Source organism: Rhamphochromis longiceps, linkage group LG23 (genome assembly GCF_057381845.1).
Source record: "Rhamphochromis longiceps isolate RC_006_pf linkage group LG23, R_longiceps_female_GT1.1, whole genome shotgun sequence".
Classification (NCBI taxonomy): Eukaryota; Metazoa; Chordata; class Actinopteri; order Cichliformes; family Cichlidae; genus Rhamphochromis; species Rhamphochromis longiceps.
The window spans coordinates 13931045-13949306 of NC_140578.1; the positions used below are offsets into that span (position 1 = coordinate 13931045).

General features: G+C 39.0%; 1 protein-coding gene across 8 annotated transcripts in view; it reads right to left on the reverse strand.

Moving 5' to 3' along the window:
• kif1aa (kinesin family member 1Aa) overlaps positions 1-18262 on the reverse strand; it is a 54767-nt gene that overhangs the window by 25915 nt on the left and 10590 nt on the right. For 7 of the 8 annotated variants that reach the window (XM_085397651.1, XM_085397649.1, XM_085397645.1 and 4 more), the window contains exons 3-17: positions 11634-11707; positions 11319-11501; positions 11165-11230; positions 10899-11077; positions 8911-9022; positions 8553-8630; positions 8370-8435; positions 8261-8278; positions 8072-8150; positions 7641-7719; positions 7219-7361; positions 5799-5837; positions 2091-2224; positions 1016-1095; positions 53-128 (exon numbers count right to left, since the gene is read on the reverse strand). In XM_085397651.1, the coding sequence (XP_085253777.1) occupies positions 53-128; positions 1016-1095; positions 2091-2224; positions 5799-5837; positions 7219-7361; positions 7641-7719; positions 8072-8150; positions 8261-8278; positions 8370-8435; positions 8553-8630; positions 8911-9022; positions 10899-11077; positions 11165-11230; positions 11319-11501; positions 11634-11707 (1406 nt within the window). The remainder of the gene's footprint in view (positions 1-52; positions 129-1015; positions 1096-2090; positions 2225-5798; positions 5838-7218; positions 7362-7640; positions 7720-8071; positions 8151-8260; positions 8279-8369; positions 8436-8552; positions 8631-8910; positions 9023-10898; positions 11078-11164; positions 11231-11318; positions 11502-11633; positions 11708-18262) is intronic. The other variant, XM_085397652.1, reaches the window with a different exon arrangement.

Consider the following 18262-nt stretch of genomic DNA (forward strand, 5'->3'; position numbering starts at 1 on the left):
GCGGTAAGGATTATATCACAGTGGTTTTGGAGAAGTAGAATACATCTTTTACCTTCTTTGGAGAGAACACACCAACTGTTCCACCATCTTCTCGCATTGCTACACCCATTTCGGCCAGCAGGGCCTCTCTGTTGACGAATATCATCAGCATACCAAGTGAGATATTTTTTTTAATGTAAATATACTTTTTTTAAACATTGATTCAATGAGAAATGTTCCTAAATAAAGCATAGACCCAATATTATTCTGGAAGTGGCACCAATTGCTCTATACTCAGATCACCGAAAGCTTTTATTTTTGGCCAAACAGTTACTTTGCCAGATTAGCTCAATCTGATCACAGAACCACAGCTAGACGTCACTGCTTCTACAATCCTGTAACCTGAGGACATGCCACATCAGTTTGGTTTTCTTGTTGATTATAGCTTAGCCTGTAGTAGGTTGCATTTGGTGCAATATGACGTTATTCCTGATTTGAGCCCAGAATCACAACGTTAACACAGCGTTTCCTGATGGCCGCTGTGGTGTAGGTGAGATTATCCAGCCTGTGACTTTAATCTCAGAACACCAAGGTTTCTTATGCTTTTTTATCTTTAGTTTTTGCAGGTTTTGACTTTAATATCTTTAATGTCCTTGAAACTTTGAATATTTACTACTAACCTTAGAGAACTTCTTTATTTTTTATAAAACTTTTATAAAACTTTCATAAAAACAAAAAAAAGTTTGTTTTTTAAAGAAATATATTTTCCTGCAAATGAACAACTGTAATCTTGGAAATTTAGAAATTTTAATTCAGGAAATTGTCCTTTTTTTCCTTTGAATATTACCTCTCTCATCTTACAGCATTTAAGTTTTTGTATGTGTGTTGTAATCCTCCTGTGTTTCTCTTTTCTTGAATTATTAGGATGTTGTTCCTGTTTTGGCATCTTTAGTATTTCCAAAGTTTAATCTTAAAGAGGAATTTAAACAATGCAATAAAATAAATTAAAATAAAACTAAGCATCTGGTTGTCTTACCTTTCCATTCTAATGGCTTCTGTTCTGCGAAGTTTCTCTTCCCAGGTCTCATTGAGCTCAGCGATGATTTTCTCTGTTTCCTGACGTTAAAAAATAAAAAAGTGTGGTGATAATCATTTAAATAATAACTATATCTGGACTTAATGCAAAGAAACATCCAAATTCAGCAATGAAGCAATAGAATTCCAGTATTTTATTAGCTTACTTAATTGCTTACTTTTTTAAGTAGCAGAAATTAAATGACCCATATCTGTGATTTCATTAGATGACCTTATGTTGGCATGTAAAAAAGGGTGTGAATATAATGTCTTTGTGCCATAACGTAGAGCTTCATTGAGTATTAAAATGGCCGAAAGAGCCAGGGACACAGATAAAGGGGGGCCTGGGGTGACCCTGCTCTGCTTGTCCTCCTTGGTGCATCATTTTAATTATAACTACACTGCTCATAAAAAGCTTGATTGGCATTCACCAGGGAACACCAGAATTGGTAGGTGTCCCAGTGGAGCCCCATTCTCTTCACAGATGAGGTTCACACCGAGCACGTGTGACAGATGCCACGGCGTCTCGAGCCTTTTTCACGTCTGTCACATGTGCTCGGTGTGAACCTGTGAATACAACTGGTTGCCAGTTCTGCTGTTCTTTGATGAATTGAGTTGCATTGTGGTGGGCTGTGAGTACACGTCCCACAAATTCTTTGCAAAAATGCAACGTGTACTGTGTTTGCATCGATAAAATTCAGAATTTTCACAATATGCTCAGTGTGTAATGGCCTTAGTCTGGGTTTTGGTCAGAAATATGCGCGTGGGAAGCCTGTTGGTGGTCATTTTGTTGGGCTCTGGGAATTTCTGAAGACCCATTTGTTTTTAGGAAATCAGGTTTTTGGTTATAATCTACTGGAAATGCTCAGAAAGGCAAAAAGTATAAAAGACCAATTTGGTTTTTTGAACTTTTTTATTGAATCTGCCCACAATTAGAAAGACTCTGAACCTCAACAAATGCTTGGTGAATCTCACTGAAGTTTTATTTCCTGACTGTGTAAGACTGGGGTGGGGGTTAAACTGGGTTTTGTGCTCACCTTCAGCCTCTCGATGGCCTCCTCGCTGCCTGGGCTGAACATGATGCGATCGTGCAGACTGGCAATAGATCCGGCCCGACTGGACAAGGCTGAGAGAGATGGAGAGGGGCTCATCCCCGTCATGGCATTGGTCACTGTGGAGAGATCATCCCTTTGATTCACAGCTTGGCCTTTATTGTTATTGTTCTTGTAATCGGATATGTCTGCCAGGGTGGGACGGGGCGTGGGGAGTGGGGACAGGAAGCGGGGATTGGGGTAATCGATAACAGGGAGTAAAAGAACGGAGAAATGCAGACAGAAAAGGAAGAGAAGAGAATAGAAAAGAAAGAAGACACGTGTCTTGAAACAAATCTAACTTACAGAGAGAAATTTGAACTGGTAGCACAGAAGCAAGGGCAGCACCAGCAGAAAGCCACAGACAACTCAAATGATGCAACAAGGAGGCCATCCAGCCACAAGACGACTCAACGAAAATGTAGCTACCATACAAAACTTCAAGCACAGCGTGATATGCAGAATAGGGCTGCCACGATTTGTCGACTAGTCACGATTACGTCGACTATCAAAATCGTCGACGACTGATTTAATAGTCGACGCGTCGTTTGAAGCTTTGTAAGATCCCAAAAGACGCAGGAATAAGTAGCAGGATTTAAGAGTGTAATAACGGACTGAAACAGAAGATGGCAGCACTGCATGTACAAGGATGCCAGCTGCCGTTAAACCCTGAAGAAGAAGAAGAAGAAGAAGCAGCTGTGTCCCAGAATTCATAGCGCGGCCCAGCTCAGTTTCCAACAATGGCGGCAGCTAGTTAGTTTTAATATTACTCTTATTATTCTTTCTGGGTCACAAAATAAACGTTTAACATATTTTCAGCCGAGAATGTAGCTGTGTAAACCTCAAATATCGGCTCAGTTTATCAGGACACCACATATTTTCAAAAGCGCTCCGACGTTTTCGGAGACGTCTGTTACCCACTAGCTCGATAGCTAGCCGGGGGCTAGGTCACTAGCGCGGTGAGAACACCGGACTCCCGGCAAATTGTTTTCAAACCCACCGCCGTCTTTCGCTACTCAGGTTAAATATATATGAGTCACTTAGATAAATTAAAAATGTTGTTGTTTGGCTTTTTTTTTTTTTTTGTATTTTATTTGTTCCTGAGTAAATCGGTTTGTCTGAGATTAAAGTTATAGTTTTTACACAGCTGAATAAACGTCAAGCAGACAGCTGATTATCAAAAGTGTGAGATGCTGGAGAATATACTCCATTGTCCTGTTATATTTTAGATAGCAAGGAGTTTATTAAACTTCACCGAAACAATCTGCAAATTTCATTAAAATTGAATAAACTATCATCTTCATTTTTAGTTAGCACCTTAAAAGCTTAAAGCTGTAAGCTAATGATAGTTATATAAGAGCAGATGCTGCTGGTGCAATAAGCTGTAGTTTTACGTCCAGTGGATGATGATCTGATTAGTCGACTAATCGCATAAATAATCGGTGACTAGTCGACTATCAAAATAATCGTTTGTGGCAGCCCTAATGCAGAACCATTGAGAAACTGTTCGAGCAGCATGAGAAAAGATTTCCATTACTCATTCCCATTCAAGCATCTCTACCAAAAAATTAAAAACTGTCACCAGTTATGGAAAACAACAAAGTACGTGAGCTCTGCAGAGCCTGTGTGCGCAAACACGATGACTCATTTTTAATGGCGTCTTATTTTCTGCACAGAACATTAGAAAGCCAGAACTCTCAATTAAGATTATTATCTAAAAGCAGCAAGATGCATTTACTGCTCAGCATGCTTTGCTGAAATTATTAATGTCAAACAAATTAATGGAAGCAGAAATCCATTTCTCTGGTAGAGGATCAGACACAGCGATGAGTTTGTCTGATTAGCTTTGAATGAAATTTCTGGGTAAATCTATTATTAAAGTAACACATAAAAAAGGGCCCCTTATATTTTTCTGTTCAGAGCTTTATCTTGGATTTATCGTGGCACCTGAAAGGCCTGAGCAGAAAGCAATAATAACAACCTTGCTGCTGCTGCTATGGCAACACAGAGCAATAAACTGGCCAAGTGTATCACACCCATCCATCTGGACAGGCTTCGGCTCGCCAAGATTGATCACATAATATTGCCTCTGCGGTTAATTAAGTTGTGTATTATGGAAAGACTGTAAAAATCTATGGCATGAAAAGTGCAGAAGACCTAAAAGATCCACTATTATGTAAGTGATTATATGTCTGAAGACTACATCATCACCCTCATCTTATCGTTCCTCTGTGCCCTGTTATCCTGCCTGCCAACAGGCGTTGACAGACTGATGATTCGTAAACTGTAAAGGGAAATGTAACAAGGTAATTATCCAAATATCTTTTTAAAGTAGAGACATTTTCTTTCTCTTAAAAGTTCTATTTTTTACAAATGACCTTTTTCAGGGAACTTGAGAACTTAGGGATCTAACACAGGAAAGGTGTTATATCACCTGGTCCACTTTTATATAGCTTTATAGCTAAAACAGGATAAAAACATTTTTTTATATGTGCTGCTGCCAGTGTGGTCTTTAAAAAGACCTTAATAAACATACTGAGCTGTACTATAATTTTTAAAAATACATAGCTTACTTCTGTTCAAATTATATTGCTACTATTGACCAACTATACTGTACGTTTTCTTTAATTTATTCATTATAAAATACAAAAAAAAACCCACTTGGAATAATGTTTGAAATGGAGATAAAGGCAGCATGATTTTCAAATCTCATAAACGCATATTCCATTAACCCCAGAACACTAAATATTTAAACTGAGACTTTTTACTCTTTCATGAGAATATTTGGAAGGAAGAAACAATTAAGAGGAAAAAATTAAGGGAAATATTGCTGCTAATAAGGTTAACTGGCAACAGGTTAATAACAGGACTATAATCCTCAATCAGACAAGGAAGGAACGTTTTCCTGTTAAGAGTGCAGAGGGGATGCTACACAGTGGGAAATCACCCTATCCCAACGTTTTTGATTGTGCTGCTGCCATCAAGTTCAAGATGAGGTCATCTTTTTCTTAGACTGTTTTATTTTGTTAATTGAAAACAAAAATATGTTTATGAGATTTGCAAATTATTGCATTCTGTTTTCTCACAACATCCAAACTTTTAAGTTTGTTTATTGAGGTTTATTCAGATTTTTATTACATCGTTATCTATTTTTTAAATGCTTTGTGAATATATTGCTTAGAATATATTAGGGGATTTAATTCTTTACTGCACTGCATTGCATGTGTCATTAAATCTTTTTATGTGATATGTGTGTTTTCTTGCCGGAAAAATAAAGCGCGTCGTACACACACAGACCTGCCAGAGGAAATGGATGTCACAATTTCTACGTCAGGGAAATTAAAGATGAAATGAATCCCATTATGGTGCACAAGCTTCCATACTATATTGCTCCGCTGACCTATCAGTGCATCTATAAAGTCATACTCAGATCTCTACAGCACCATAATATAGCAAAGCCTGAATAGGGATGGAAAACATGCTGTTTGTATTTCATTAACATTAGCTTCTCGCGTTTCACTAAAAATCATGTAAAACAATCAGAACAGTTCCTTTGGTGCTGCAGAGAACATTGAAAAACCACTTTAACACTGCCACATTAATCAGCTGCGATTCTAAGCTGCAAAGCCAGAAAGCAAGAAACAGAGAACACACATTTCAAACCCTCGATATCAGCACCAGACGCTCGATATGCTGGGAGAAGAGACAGAGAGACAGCACAACACCTTTAGTTAAATTCTCCACAGGTAAAAATGTTCATTTAGCTATTGGTGAACACCTGAGCACTGCAGTCTTAATATGCTCTATGCGCTCCAAACATTAATCCTGATCTTTCTCTGGGAAAGGAACTGTGCATGGTTTCAAAATAATATAACATCCATCTAATACATCTGTTTGCAGTACTGCAGTAAAAGTGGTATCAAGATTAGAGACGCAATGAGCTAATACTATATGTTCTGGCCAAAATTATATATACTTTATAACTTATATAGATATAATTATATAAATTAACCAAAATTAGTGGATTACATTTTGGGAAAAACAAGTGTAATATAGTCTAAGCTAATGCATAGGAGAGGTGAGTCATGAGTGAGCATCAACCTCTAACGAAGTATCAAAAACTGCAGTTCCTTTAATGTCACCCTGAGGCTGGCTCCAAAAATGAATCAATCCCATGTTAAAATATTCATATATTCAAAAATGTTTACAGCCAGTTACAAAACAGTTTCACCCTCTATAGATAATTTTTCTACTATAAATCAACTGTTCAACTTTGTGTCTTTGTGCAAACAGGCTGCTAGGATTCTCCTGCTGATGCTGTTTTACATTACTGAGCTGGAACTCTTGACCATATTTGTTTTTTTCAACCATTTTTAAATGATTTGAACAAATATATGGTTTGCTGTACAGCTCATCCAAAAGTTTTGTGTTCCACCAAACACACTATAAACTGTTCAGGTGCCTAAGAAAGGGAATATGATATCGGTGCTTGTGGATAACTGAGGCTGTGGTATCTGTAATGGTTTCTGACATAAAAAAGTGCTACTGAGATGATACCTAATCAAGATGAATTCACTTCCCAATATAAGGAGATGTATAACTTGTGCTGTGTTATTTATGTAAGAGCACCCTGCCTGTCTAAGGACAGGAGTGGAGGCAAAACATTTCCTCTCACATAGCTGGTATGATGTGTTAGCTTCAGATGCTAATGCTAGAAACAACGCCTACACCATTTTTTCCAGCCTGTTTTTAGACACAAATGGGAGAATAATGCATTCGTGCCAAGTTTGGTCCTACTGCTGTCTGAAACCACTTGCTATCTATTCATTTTCATTAACTTCTTCCCACTGATTTTATTGCCCTGGCTGGTTCTTAATTTGCTTCTTGGCCTATTTGAACAGATCAACATGTCTGTGAGTACATCACGGCTTCTGTGAGCACAGGGAGAACAAATTTGTTTGTGAGTGGGCTGAGCTGAGGCTGACTCTTAAAAAAAGGGTCCAAGACCATTATGAACAATTTAAAATTCAATCTACAGATAATGGGCACATAAATCCAATGAATGGTCCCTTACTCTCAATGATGTCACCCAGGCCTTGAGCAAAGAGGAGCTCTTTCAGGCGAGACACCTCCTCCTTCAGCTCACGCACCAATCGGTTGTTGGGATCCTCGTTAATGACAGCGTTACAGCGAATCTGTTTGGCACGGTCAGCATACCTGGGAATGCAAAAGATCACTGAGACACAGGTGTGTGAGGAGAAACACACACATATATACACATTCATAATTCCCCCGACATCCCCGTCTCTGCAGCCCGGAGCTGCAGCTGCAACCCGTGAAGGATGTTTGAAGTGTGAAAGTGAGGCAAACCTCTGAGGGAAACGTGGATTACACAATGCCTGCGTTTCACCAACACCGGTGTCCTTCAAAGCAACATTCACCAGCTGTGTGGGAGGAAAAATCTGCAGCACAAAATGTGCTGTCTGCTCTGTTTACCTGAGCGTGCTAAGGGTCTCATCGTAGTTGATATCAGCTGGACTCAGAGCAGCAACCATCGCAGTTCGAGAATTTCCCCCTGACAGAGAAGAACAGATGTAAATTTATGCTTTGAGTTCAGAATGTGTACTTGATTGTCACTAGTTCTGCATGAATGTGGTGTCAGGAAAATAGGAAAACACTCTGTCTGAACAAGTTAAAATTTAGATTTTGCTACACCCAAAAAATGTCATTTGATTACATATAGTACAATTACATAAGTACAACATAAATCTTACATTTAACAGAAAAGTTGTGGTTTGCATTAAAATGTAAAAGTGATTAGCTTTTGGGGTTCAGACGCACGATTTTCTGGAGGGATTCTTTTACATATCACAGTGATGTTAGAAATATTAGAGACATTCAATGCCTTTGAAAAACGGTGTTCATACCCAAATTTTCTCTCAGTAGCCAAGTCAAAACTGAATCTCGGTATGGAATGAAGCTTTCTGCCTTTTTCTTCTTTTTATTCTGTTTATAAATAAAAGACACACAAAAAGTCAGCATGAATTAATTTTTTCTGGGTTTACTATAGGTTCAAATAAATAATGAATTAGGATAATAACATGTGAATCACTCACCTTATTCGGCCCAGAGCCCTAAAATGAAATGAGACAGTGGAAACTGTAATTTTTATCCAACACAAAATCGACTTCACCTTAAAAAATACAACAAATGGTTAATACAGACCATTTCTGCCAAAGCAGAGATGACTTTCCCCAGCGTGGTTAGAGATTTGTTGATATTTGCTCCTTCCTGTGACAGAACAGTAGGCAGATAAGGATTACGATGACAGTAAGCACAGACTGCTTTAACATGGATTTAGTCAGATAAATAAACATGATTTAAGATTTTTTTTTGTAGTGTTTTCACCTTTAGCCTGGTCCCTTTGGCTCCGGTAGAATCGGCCCTCTCACTGCCAGCCAAATCCACCAAACTGATTTTACTGACCTAAAACAGCACACACCAAATCAGTAGAATCCAATTAATAAGATGCAACACATGGGCTTTCAACAACACAAAAAAAGAATCAATAGGCATTCATCTTTATTATAGAGACAGGCCTTATTAAAAAAAACAGCTTAAGAATTATCCTCATGACCTTCAAGGAGTCATTGATTTCCACGTCCCATCAAGACTTAAATCAGCGTCATCAGTCAGAGGGCAGATAAACCAAGACAGCAACTCGATGTTAAACAAATTCAGTGAGGATCAGATAAAAATCCTCTACCTTCTCGGTAGTGTTATCCATCTCTGTGTCGTGGCGTTTCTGGGTGAATATGATGTTGAAGACGGCGTGCGAGCGACTGCTTGTCTCATTCATGTTGGTGGCAGCCACAGTCCTGCACAGAGACAATGAATTTTAATTACTTTGTACAGTTCAGATTTTAGCCAGCAGGATGTGGGTTTAAGTATAATTTAATGAAAATGTTTTTTTATATGACACACTCATAAAACACTATTCAAAGTAGAAATAGGTAGTTATATATAAAGCGTATTTTTAAAAAAAAGTATATTTAGTGTAACAGCAGCTATGTTTAGGTAAACGTCATGGTCACTGTGCTTGTGTTTTATCCCCCAAACCTTATGACACTTCCCATCTTCATGCTTCCTGTTTTATTTTGATCATTCATTTTTTTCCTGTGTCTATTGTCGTTTTAATATTTATATATAAATATTTAAATTGATATTGACTGTAAACGTTCCCTTCATTTCCCTTCTGTTTTCACTGTATGTATTCATAGATGGTCCGAGTGGATGTATCCATCCTTCTATGCAAGACAGATTTTTAAAAAGGGGTCAAAACTAAAGCACAAAAAGCCACGATGTTTAGGTTTTTCCTTAAGCCCTAAAATCATTTTTGGAGGGAATTTCAACCAATTCTACAGCCAAAATCAAAAACCTCAGAGTCTAAGAACAAGAGAGACGTTTAATATCTCACAATCATAACCAATCTAGAATTATAAATGGAAAAACCTGGAGCCTGCTAAGCAATGCATCTGACATTTTTATAGTGCACCACAAACATACATTTCATTAGAGTTTCATTCATTCCTTATTGCAAACCTCATATCCTGTGTGCAGTTACTTTAAGAGAGAAAGAAAGTGACTAATTCAATGGAGTCTCTCTTTAATTAGCCCTTTCATTCATTTCATTTCCTCTGGAGCTAAAATAGAGCTAAATAGAATTTGCAGTTCCCCAAACAGCCACTTTAAACTTCCTTCAAAAGTGAGTTAATCCACATAGACTGCAATGTTAAAATGCAATATCACAACAGAAACATGTGTCCAGAAAACCAGCCTCCATAACAACTGTCCATGAGGTAAACTGTTATATAACTTATTGCTTTAATTTCTATTAACTGGAGTCGCTACTGAACTGCATCTTCCAACCCTGTTTGTGGTCTTTGTACCTTTTGGAACATTTTTATGTAAATATCTGTTGAATAATAAGCCCTGCTGTGAGGAACAGCTCGCTTAACAAGTTTGTGCTTCTATTTTGTTGTTAATTGGCAGGTATATGCAGTGTTGCCAACTCCTCAGTAAGGAAAATCGCTATTGGTTGTCCTAAAAGTCGCTAGAAGTCGCTAAATGACGTCATCGCCTAATTTGCATAATTGGTCATGCTTATCTAATTGTAACCTATGTTGTTGGAGAGAGAAATAACATCGTGGAAGAGACATAAAGTGAGTAAAAAACGTCCTAAATGCATTTAGAGTTTATTTAGAACTACAAATTAAATTTCTTTTAGCAATTATTGTTTTTTTTAATGTCACAATTCCAACCCTGCTCCTTTACCCGGGCTTGGACCGGCAAAAGTGACCCGAAATAGGCACTCTGGTGGAGTTACTTTGTGTTTATGTGTTTATAAGTAGTTTTAAACCTTGTGATCCACAAAACAGCATAAGAGTAAAAGAGTAAAAGAAGAACTGACTGCGTTACAGCACCCGCTGCTTGTTGAGAGTAAAAGCAATACGGGCTTTCACGTCTTTTTTTAGCGACTTTTTTTTAGAAAAAAATTCGCTAAGGGGTCCGAAAACTCGCTAAATATAGCGACAAAGTCGCTAAGTTGGCAACACTGGGTATATGTGTCCTTAGTGTTGCACTCACACAGTTTATGGCAGTTTACGCTACTTGCTAAGCTAACGTGCTAACTTAGCACTCCTCCTGTGGTTCACTGCCTTTTCCTGAGACTCGAGAAATAGTTGACTACATTACCTAGCCTTGTTGCCAGAATCCATCAGGTCCTGGATGTCATTGTAGGAGGTGACAGCCAGCTTGGACAGGTCCTCCACATAAGGTCCCATTAGAGGATGCTCTCGCACACGCAGGTGCCCTTTGTTTTTTGGGTTCAGCAAGTCCCGCACACGCTCACAGTAGATTTCCATGTAGCTTACCTGTTTCAAATTGACAGTTGATTGAACATTTATAACAGATGTGAGGTCTGAATCCACTGTATAAACAGGAGGGGCGCCCACACTCACCTCTACAGAGTAGGACATGCTGTTGTCTGTATTATCATTTATCTTTGTAAAAAGGTCTTCACACAGCTGGAAGAGGAAAACATAATAATCCGCAAAAAGATAAATTATTTAATTTATTATGTGCCCTGTTAAATTAATCAAAGTGTGTCAGTACCAGGGGAATAATTCCTTGCTGATCCTTCACATCCTGTTTCCCCATCATGGTGTAGGACTTGCCTGCACCCGTCTGACCATATGCAAAGATGCAGACGTTGTAGCCTTCAAAGGCATGAAGCAACATTTCCTCCCCGATGTCTTTGTACACTTGCTTCTGCGATGCATAATTGACATCTTCGGGCTGTGGACAGAGATCAATAATTGGTCATTTAAGACTAAAAATGTCTTGTAAGGTTTGAACAAATATATCCAAAACTGATGAAAATATGTGGATGCGTTGTGTTTGGGCTCCGGGGGTGCACGGATGACTTACCGAAGTGTGAGACCAGTAGGAGTAATCAAAGTTGAAGCTCTTGTTGTCTTTGGCCTGCTTAGGGTTGATGATGGCTGAAAGACAGGACAAGGAACATGGGTCAGAGGGAGGGTGAGAACCACCCATGTGAAACTGGATCTGAGCTGGGTTAGTATCATGTTGTGCTAGTAGAGCTGGAAAGGTTTCAGTCACCTCTCCTTTCTGCACCAACAGCTACCTTTGGGATTAAGTTATTGGGCTTGGCCTACATAAATTCATTACAGAAACGCATCACATTGGAACACTTCATCCAGAAGAGGACCAAACAGAAGGCATTGGAGACCATGTCAAAGTATAAAATCCAATATTTGTTAAATCAAAGGCTGAGGTCACACACCGTCAGCCAGTCAATGAGGTAAACCAGTTGAGAAACAGGCAAAAAGGCCAGTTATTTTGTTACCTGTCAGGACTTTTCTAGGACACCTTGCGCTCAGCTCATCTTTCAACAGCATACAGCTTGAAACAACCAGCCGCTTTTAGCTGTAATCTGTCAGGCTCCGCTGACCTTTGGTAGCCCTCCAATAAATTCCACCTTTGTCAGTGTTATAACTTTCAGTCTTCCCAGAAGGCCAGTGAAGTGTCTATATGCTTTTATGTCTTCCTGTGTCTGCCAGCTGTTCTGTAAATCACAAATCCTCCATGAGCTATTTAAGCATCCATCTCGGTACTCAAACAGGAAATGCCTTCTCCCCATTAAACAGTGTATTCACTGTTATAGCGAAGTTATAGCGTATAACTTCATCCCAGATTAAAGGGACAATTCGCCCTAAATCATTTTTTCCCTCCAGATTGAATTGCTTTTTTTTTCATCCAGACTGTTTTGGTGAAGGTTGCCCAGTTTTCGAGATATTGACTGCAGAGATGCCTGGTTTCTGTTAAATATAACGGAATAAACAAAGAAAAAATACATCTGAAATACTCAATGTTTCATGATGTAGTTACTCAAAAAAAGTGCCAAAACCTTATTGTGAAGATTTTGTGCAGGAAGTAGGAAACATGCATCTTCTCATGAAGACAGGCCGGGTTTAAATATTAATGGGGTTTCCTCTCAGCTGATGTTGGTCATTGAAGATGGTGGAAAGGATAGTTCCTACATGACACTGTTCACATCAAAAGCTGTGATTTTTTTTTAAAAATAAGTATTTCAATATTTTTAATAAGAGATGTTGAGTTATTTAAATGCATTTTTTTTTCAAGTTTTGAGCACCAAAATACACCAGATTTTTACATTTTCATTACATTCAAGAGAAGGCAGACATCTCTGCAGCCAAAATTTGATTTTGGAATAAGCACTAACAGTCTGATCCCCAGAATGACGACAACTCAAGAAAATCCAGTTAAACAGTGATTTATAATTAAATCATATCGTACTGATGGCTAATCTAACGTCATGTTAAGGATGTCTGCCCCGAGGCCTGATCAACATGATGATGATACACTGGTTTCAAAAATAAAGCATAGAGTATTTAAAGTATTTTGAGTGGAAAAGGTTTTGCACTTCGAACCAAAGGACTAATTACAGCTTTTTATAGATTTAACTTGTGGAAAAACACATTTTTGGGGAAAGCAATATTTCAAGTTACACGTAAAACCTTTTGATAATATTATTGTGCTTGTTTTTCATTCGTAGACATTACAATATAAACACAACGTAAAATATTAGATACACAAATTATCTTTTTTCTGCAAAAACATCTAATAAAGAGTATTTCTTGAGATTTTTTTTTGCTGTGCATCAAACAGTTTCACCCTGATTTGTCCAAACTCAGCAGACACAATGAAATCGAGATTAGTTTGTTTTTTGTTTTTGGCATGAATACTACTCCACATGTTGGTGTGCCCACATATCTCATTTGGTCTTGGTGCCAACATGATGCTTCCTCCCTGCTCCCTGGGCTCCAGACCATTTTCTCTACTAATGCAGATGCGGTCGATAAAAGAGGAAAAGGCCCAGAGCTAAGTACGAGCTCAAGTAAGTGTACACAGTTTTATTTCCTCTCTACACTGCTACTGTTCCCAGCTATGAAATATAGGCCAGTGTGGCTGACTTGGGTTTCAGATTTCAGATCTAATCCTCACCATGACTAAGAGATGAGACTTCACTTACTGGCCGTGACTCATCCTGGTACTCTGGAAGAAGGCCAGATATGAACATAGATGTACTACAGTCCTCATATTTGCCATACTTATCCAAGCAGTGTAGTCTGTATTCGCTGCTAACAGAAACAATTTCGAGAACCATAAGGACATTTGAAGAGAGGATCTTCAATCAACGTCAATACACTTAAAATATTGAGTTTTAAAGAAATATGTTCTTCTTTTGTCCATTTTTCACCTTTCCACAATGTTTTAGGATTTTTGGCCTGCTTAGTTTTGGTTAAAGGTAAACCTGGCTGAAAGTTAAAAAATAATCCTCATTCATCTTATCATCATCGTATCTTGCTGCTGACCATCACAAATCTAGACTGCTCACTAATTATTATTAATGTTTAGCACTGTTGCCTGTGCTGCTTCTGTCACACAAACATGTTGTGCCCGTCTGTGCGGATATTCTCCAGAATCTCCGGCTTCTCCCACCATCGGAAAACATGCTCTGCTAATGCTGCCTATCTGAAACAGGATGCTCTCCCAAAGGAGATTACTAATCTCTCTACATTTACTTCTTATTTAAATAAGGGTTAAAAAAGGGTTACAAATTTTAAAAAAGGGTTAGGGTTACCGAAACAAAAGACAGTTCCTACGTAGCAGCGAAGGAGTTTGTGCTGCTTCACTGCAGCTTATTCTGTGTTGCATCTTTTATTATGCAGTAATTTCCTTTTCTGACATATTTCACTAAGCAGTATTAGTAGTCACATTACTTATTGCTTTTAACTGGGTGTATAGTAAATATTACCTAAATATTACACAATCAGGAAACTGTCCATTCTGACAGAAAACGCTGATCTGCTTTTACAAACTCTGGATTCACTCACTTGGTAAATAACTGAAAGGAGACATGAACTACTTTATCAAACCATCCATCCATTCGCTTCCGCTTATCCTTTTCAGGGTCGTGGGGGGCACTGGAGCCTATCCCAGCTGTCATAGGGCGAGAGGCGGGGTACACCCTGGACAGGTCGCCAGTCTGTCACAGGGCCAACACACATGGACAGACAACCATTCGCACTCACATTCACACTCACATTCACACCTAGTGGCAATTTGGATTATCCAATTAACCTATCCCCACAAGCTGCATGTCTTTGGACGGTGGGAGGAAGCCGGAGTACCCGGAGGGAACCCACGCAAACACGGGGAGAACATGCAAACTCCACACAGAAAGACCCCGGCCTGATGGTGGAATTGAACTCAGGACCTTCTTGCTGTGCGGCAACAGTGCTAACCACCGTGCCACCGTGCTGCTTTATCAAACCCCTAAAATTAAAAAAAACACAAAAAACCAAGATTTCATTATTGCCCAGAAGCCTTCGCTATATGACATCCTCTCTAAACGTACTCATCTTCAACAGCGCTGTGATTCATACAAGATGAGCCCTCTGCATCCCTACTTAAGCACAGAATACAAGAGTGTCTTGCATTCAGATAAGGTAATTACTTTGGAGTGGTGGTGACTGGCAGCACGAATTACCATCAGAGCGGAAGTACCGGGTACCGCCTTTGCGGACTGCACGGGTACAGACTTCTTTTATACTATCCTAACCAAGCTTGTTAAATGCATGTAAGGTTTTTATTTGCAATGAAACGTTTTTCTGAAAGTAGCCACAAACAAAAAGAGAATTTCTGACTGAGTAATTGTTGAAACTAATTTAGTAACCGACCATATATGAGGGCTGCAGTGAGACACGGGAGCAGGACTGAGTGTTTAAGATCAATAGCTGAGGTATCTCATCCAGTGATCATCGCTTATCTCTCCACCATAGGACAGTTTCTGCGTCATTTCAAGCACACAGAGGAGACCTCCTTCAACCCTTGCCGTATCCACTTTTGCCATCTATCTTCCCTTTTTATGATGGAAGCACTTTTTAATTTTTAGCTGTAGATTTAATTGATGACCCATCATTAAGTGCAGACAATTAGACGAGAAAAGCGAGCAGTTCATTTTCTTCCGTCTTAGTCACCACGTCTGGAGTGTTTTGAAGTAAAAGCCCAATCGATACATTTATCAACATAAAGTATACACCAGGGCCACTGCCATTCATCTTTACTATACACATAAGATATCTTGGTAATCAAATATTAAAAATGTATGAAGACGGAGAAACTGCTGATCTTTTTTTTTTCAGTGTTCTAAATACCCAAATACCTCAATAAAAGCTGTTTCTAATTCAGTTTTTGCATGGAGGTAATTAACTGAACTGTAAAAACCGGCATGTGATAACAAAATATTTTAAGTTAATGTAATTTGATTTATTAAAACAACAGTGTATGATTTGCATTAACAGTCTATATTTACAATGTTGAATCTATATGTCTTTATAAACATTTATTCTATGAATTTTAAAATGAAGGACTTATTGGGCAAAAAAATTAATTACTGTTTACTGTTTTTGTTTAATCTTTTTGCAAATGTTTACCACCTTAAAATGTACTCGCAACAATGTATTCTTATAGCTGTGTATTATGAAAGAATACCACTACACTGTATTCCAATTTTGAGCATTCCATATGTTTTATATTTTCCTAATATTTCCCTAATAACATCAAATAATCTTTTTACGTAACCGTGACTGAAAATAGTACTGCTCATGCTGATCAGGTGGCCCAGTTTTAAAGTTTCCCACTTTATCAAATGCCTCCACTCATCACTGTATCTGTCAGGAACGCCCACGTTCCTCGTCTTTTTCCTAATTATAGCAGCGATTATCTGCTCGAGGTTAATTTCAGTTGCCCTTCTGTCATGTTTTCAGTATCCTTTTACTGCACATTCCATGTTTGTCTTTGTCATAGCTGCTAGGTCTTCATAATTGTGACTGAGTGATGCTGCTCAGGACTGTCACGGCTGACCTGCCCCAGTCAATAGAAGACGAAATGTGGTTGCGTCAGCAGGTCTGAAAGAGGGGATATGAACTCACTGACAGGGACTGGAGGAAAGCCACGTAGATACTATATTCAGCCGCAGCAGCTGTTTGCTGATTTATATCTGAGTTTATGAAGTCTGACTGTCAAATGAGTCTTTGCATGACGCACTTTTACATAAAAGAGCAGTAATCATTATGGTAATGAGGGTTTTTACTACACAGATGAAGAAAAGGCATGAATCCACAATTTCTCTCAAAAAGACGTTAGATGTTAGATATACTGTTACCGGAAAAAGTCACAATGTTGAATAATAAATAGAATGGGGAATACTGGGAATTTCACCCCTGTTTTTAAGTTCAAGTTTGTCGTTATCGTCTTTGAAACAAGGGACAACGCTTGTGGGCTGAGCTGAGGCTTTAAAGAATACCCTGCTTTGGTGTCTATTTTACTCTAATGGAGATGATGATTTAGATCACCATTATGATGCACTAAAGAACAATTTAAAATAGCAATCAGACCATAAAGTCACCATAACAGTGGTTAACAAGGTCATAAACCAAGTGAGAATCATGGCTGTTTTCCCACAGGCTTTTAAACTACTCTATTCACTTCCTGCTGCCTATGAAAGTGTCACGGTCCTGGGTCTCCTGACCCAGCGTTTTTAGTTCTTTGTGATTTTTGTATTATTGTACTTGTGTGTGATTTATTCTATGGCTTCTAGTTTTGATCCCTTGCCCTTCATGTCTCTCTGTGTCCCCTCTGTTCTGTGTAATTGTGTGTCTTTGCATGTTTGAGTTTCTTGTTTTCTGTCACTCTGCATTGTGCATTATGTTCTCATGGTTGGTTTTTTGTTACTCTCTCTAGTCTAGTCTCTTGTGTTCCCAGCTGAGTATTTCCCTGTGTATTTTGGTTCTTAGACCTCTGCCTTATGGTTTATGTCTCTGTATTTCTTAGTTGCTGTCTCCACTGTGTCAAGTTCGCGTCTCTGTGTGATACTTCCTGTTTTACTTTGATGGTCCGTGTCTCATGTGAATGCGTCCTGCTTTGCTTGTCTCGTCAGTCCTGATTTCTCCCAGCTGTGCCCTCCTTCTGTGTCTCATTCCCCTCGTTACTTCCCAGTGTATTTAAACCCTGTGTTTCTCTGAGTCAGTGTCGTGTCGTCCCTCATGCTGTGTGTGGATCTCCCTGTGTCTCCCTGTGAGTTCTTAGTTTATGGTTTCCCAGTTTAGTCTAGTTTTGTATGTTTGTTCTACCAGCAAATAAAGCTGTGTTTTGAGTTCACCTCCCCGAGTCTGTGAGTCCTGCATTTTGGGTCCAACTCCTGCCTGCCGCACAGCGATTCATGACAGTACGACGCGACCAGACATGGACCCAGCAGGCTCCTCCCGGGAAAGCGATTTGGCCCGCATCTTCAGCCTGTGGGAGCGAGTTTCCCATGCCTCGGACATTAAAGCAATGTCCATTGGGATAAACGCCATCGAGGCAATTCTCAAGGGGAATCCCCATCTTCGCGAGCTCTCAGGATTTTCGGGCCTACTGTCCAATCTGCAGAAAGCCAAGGAGACAGTACA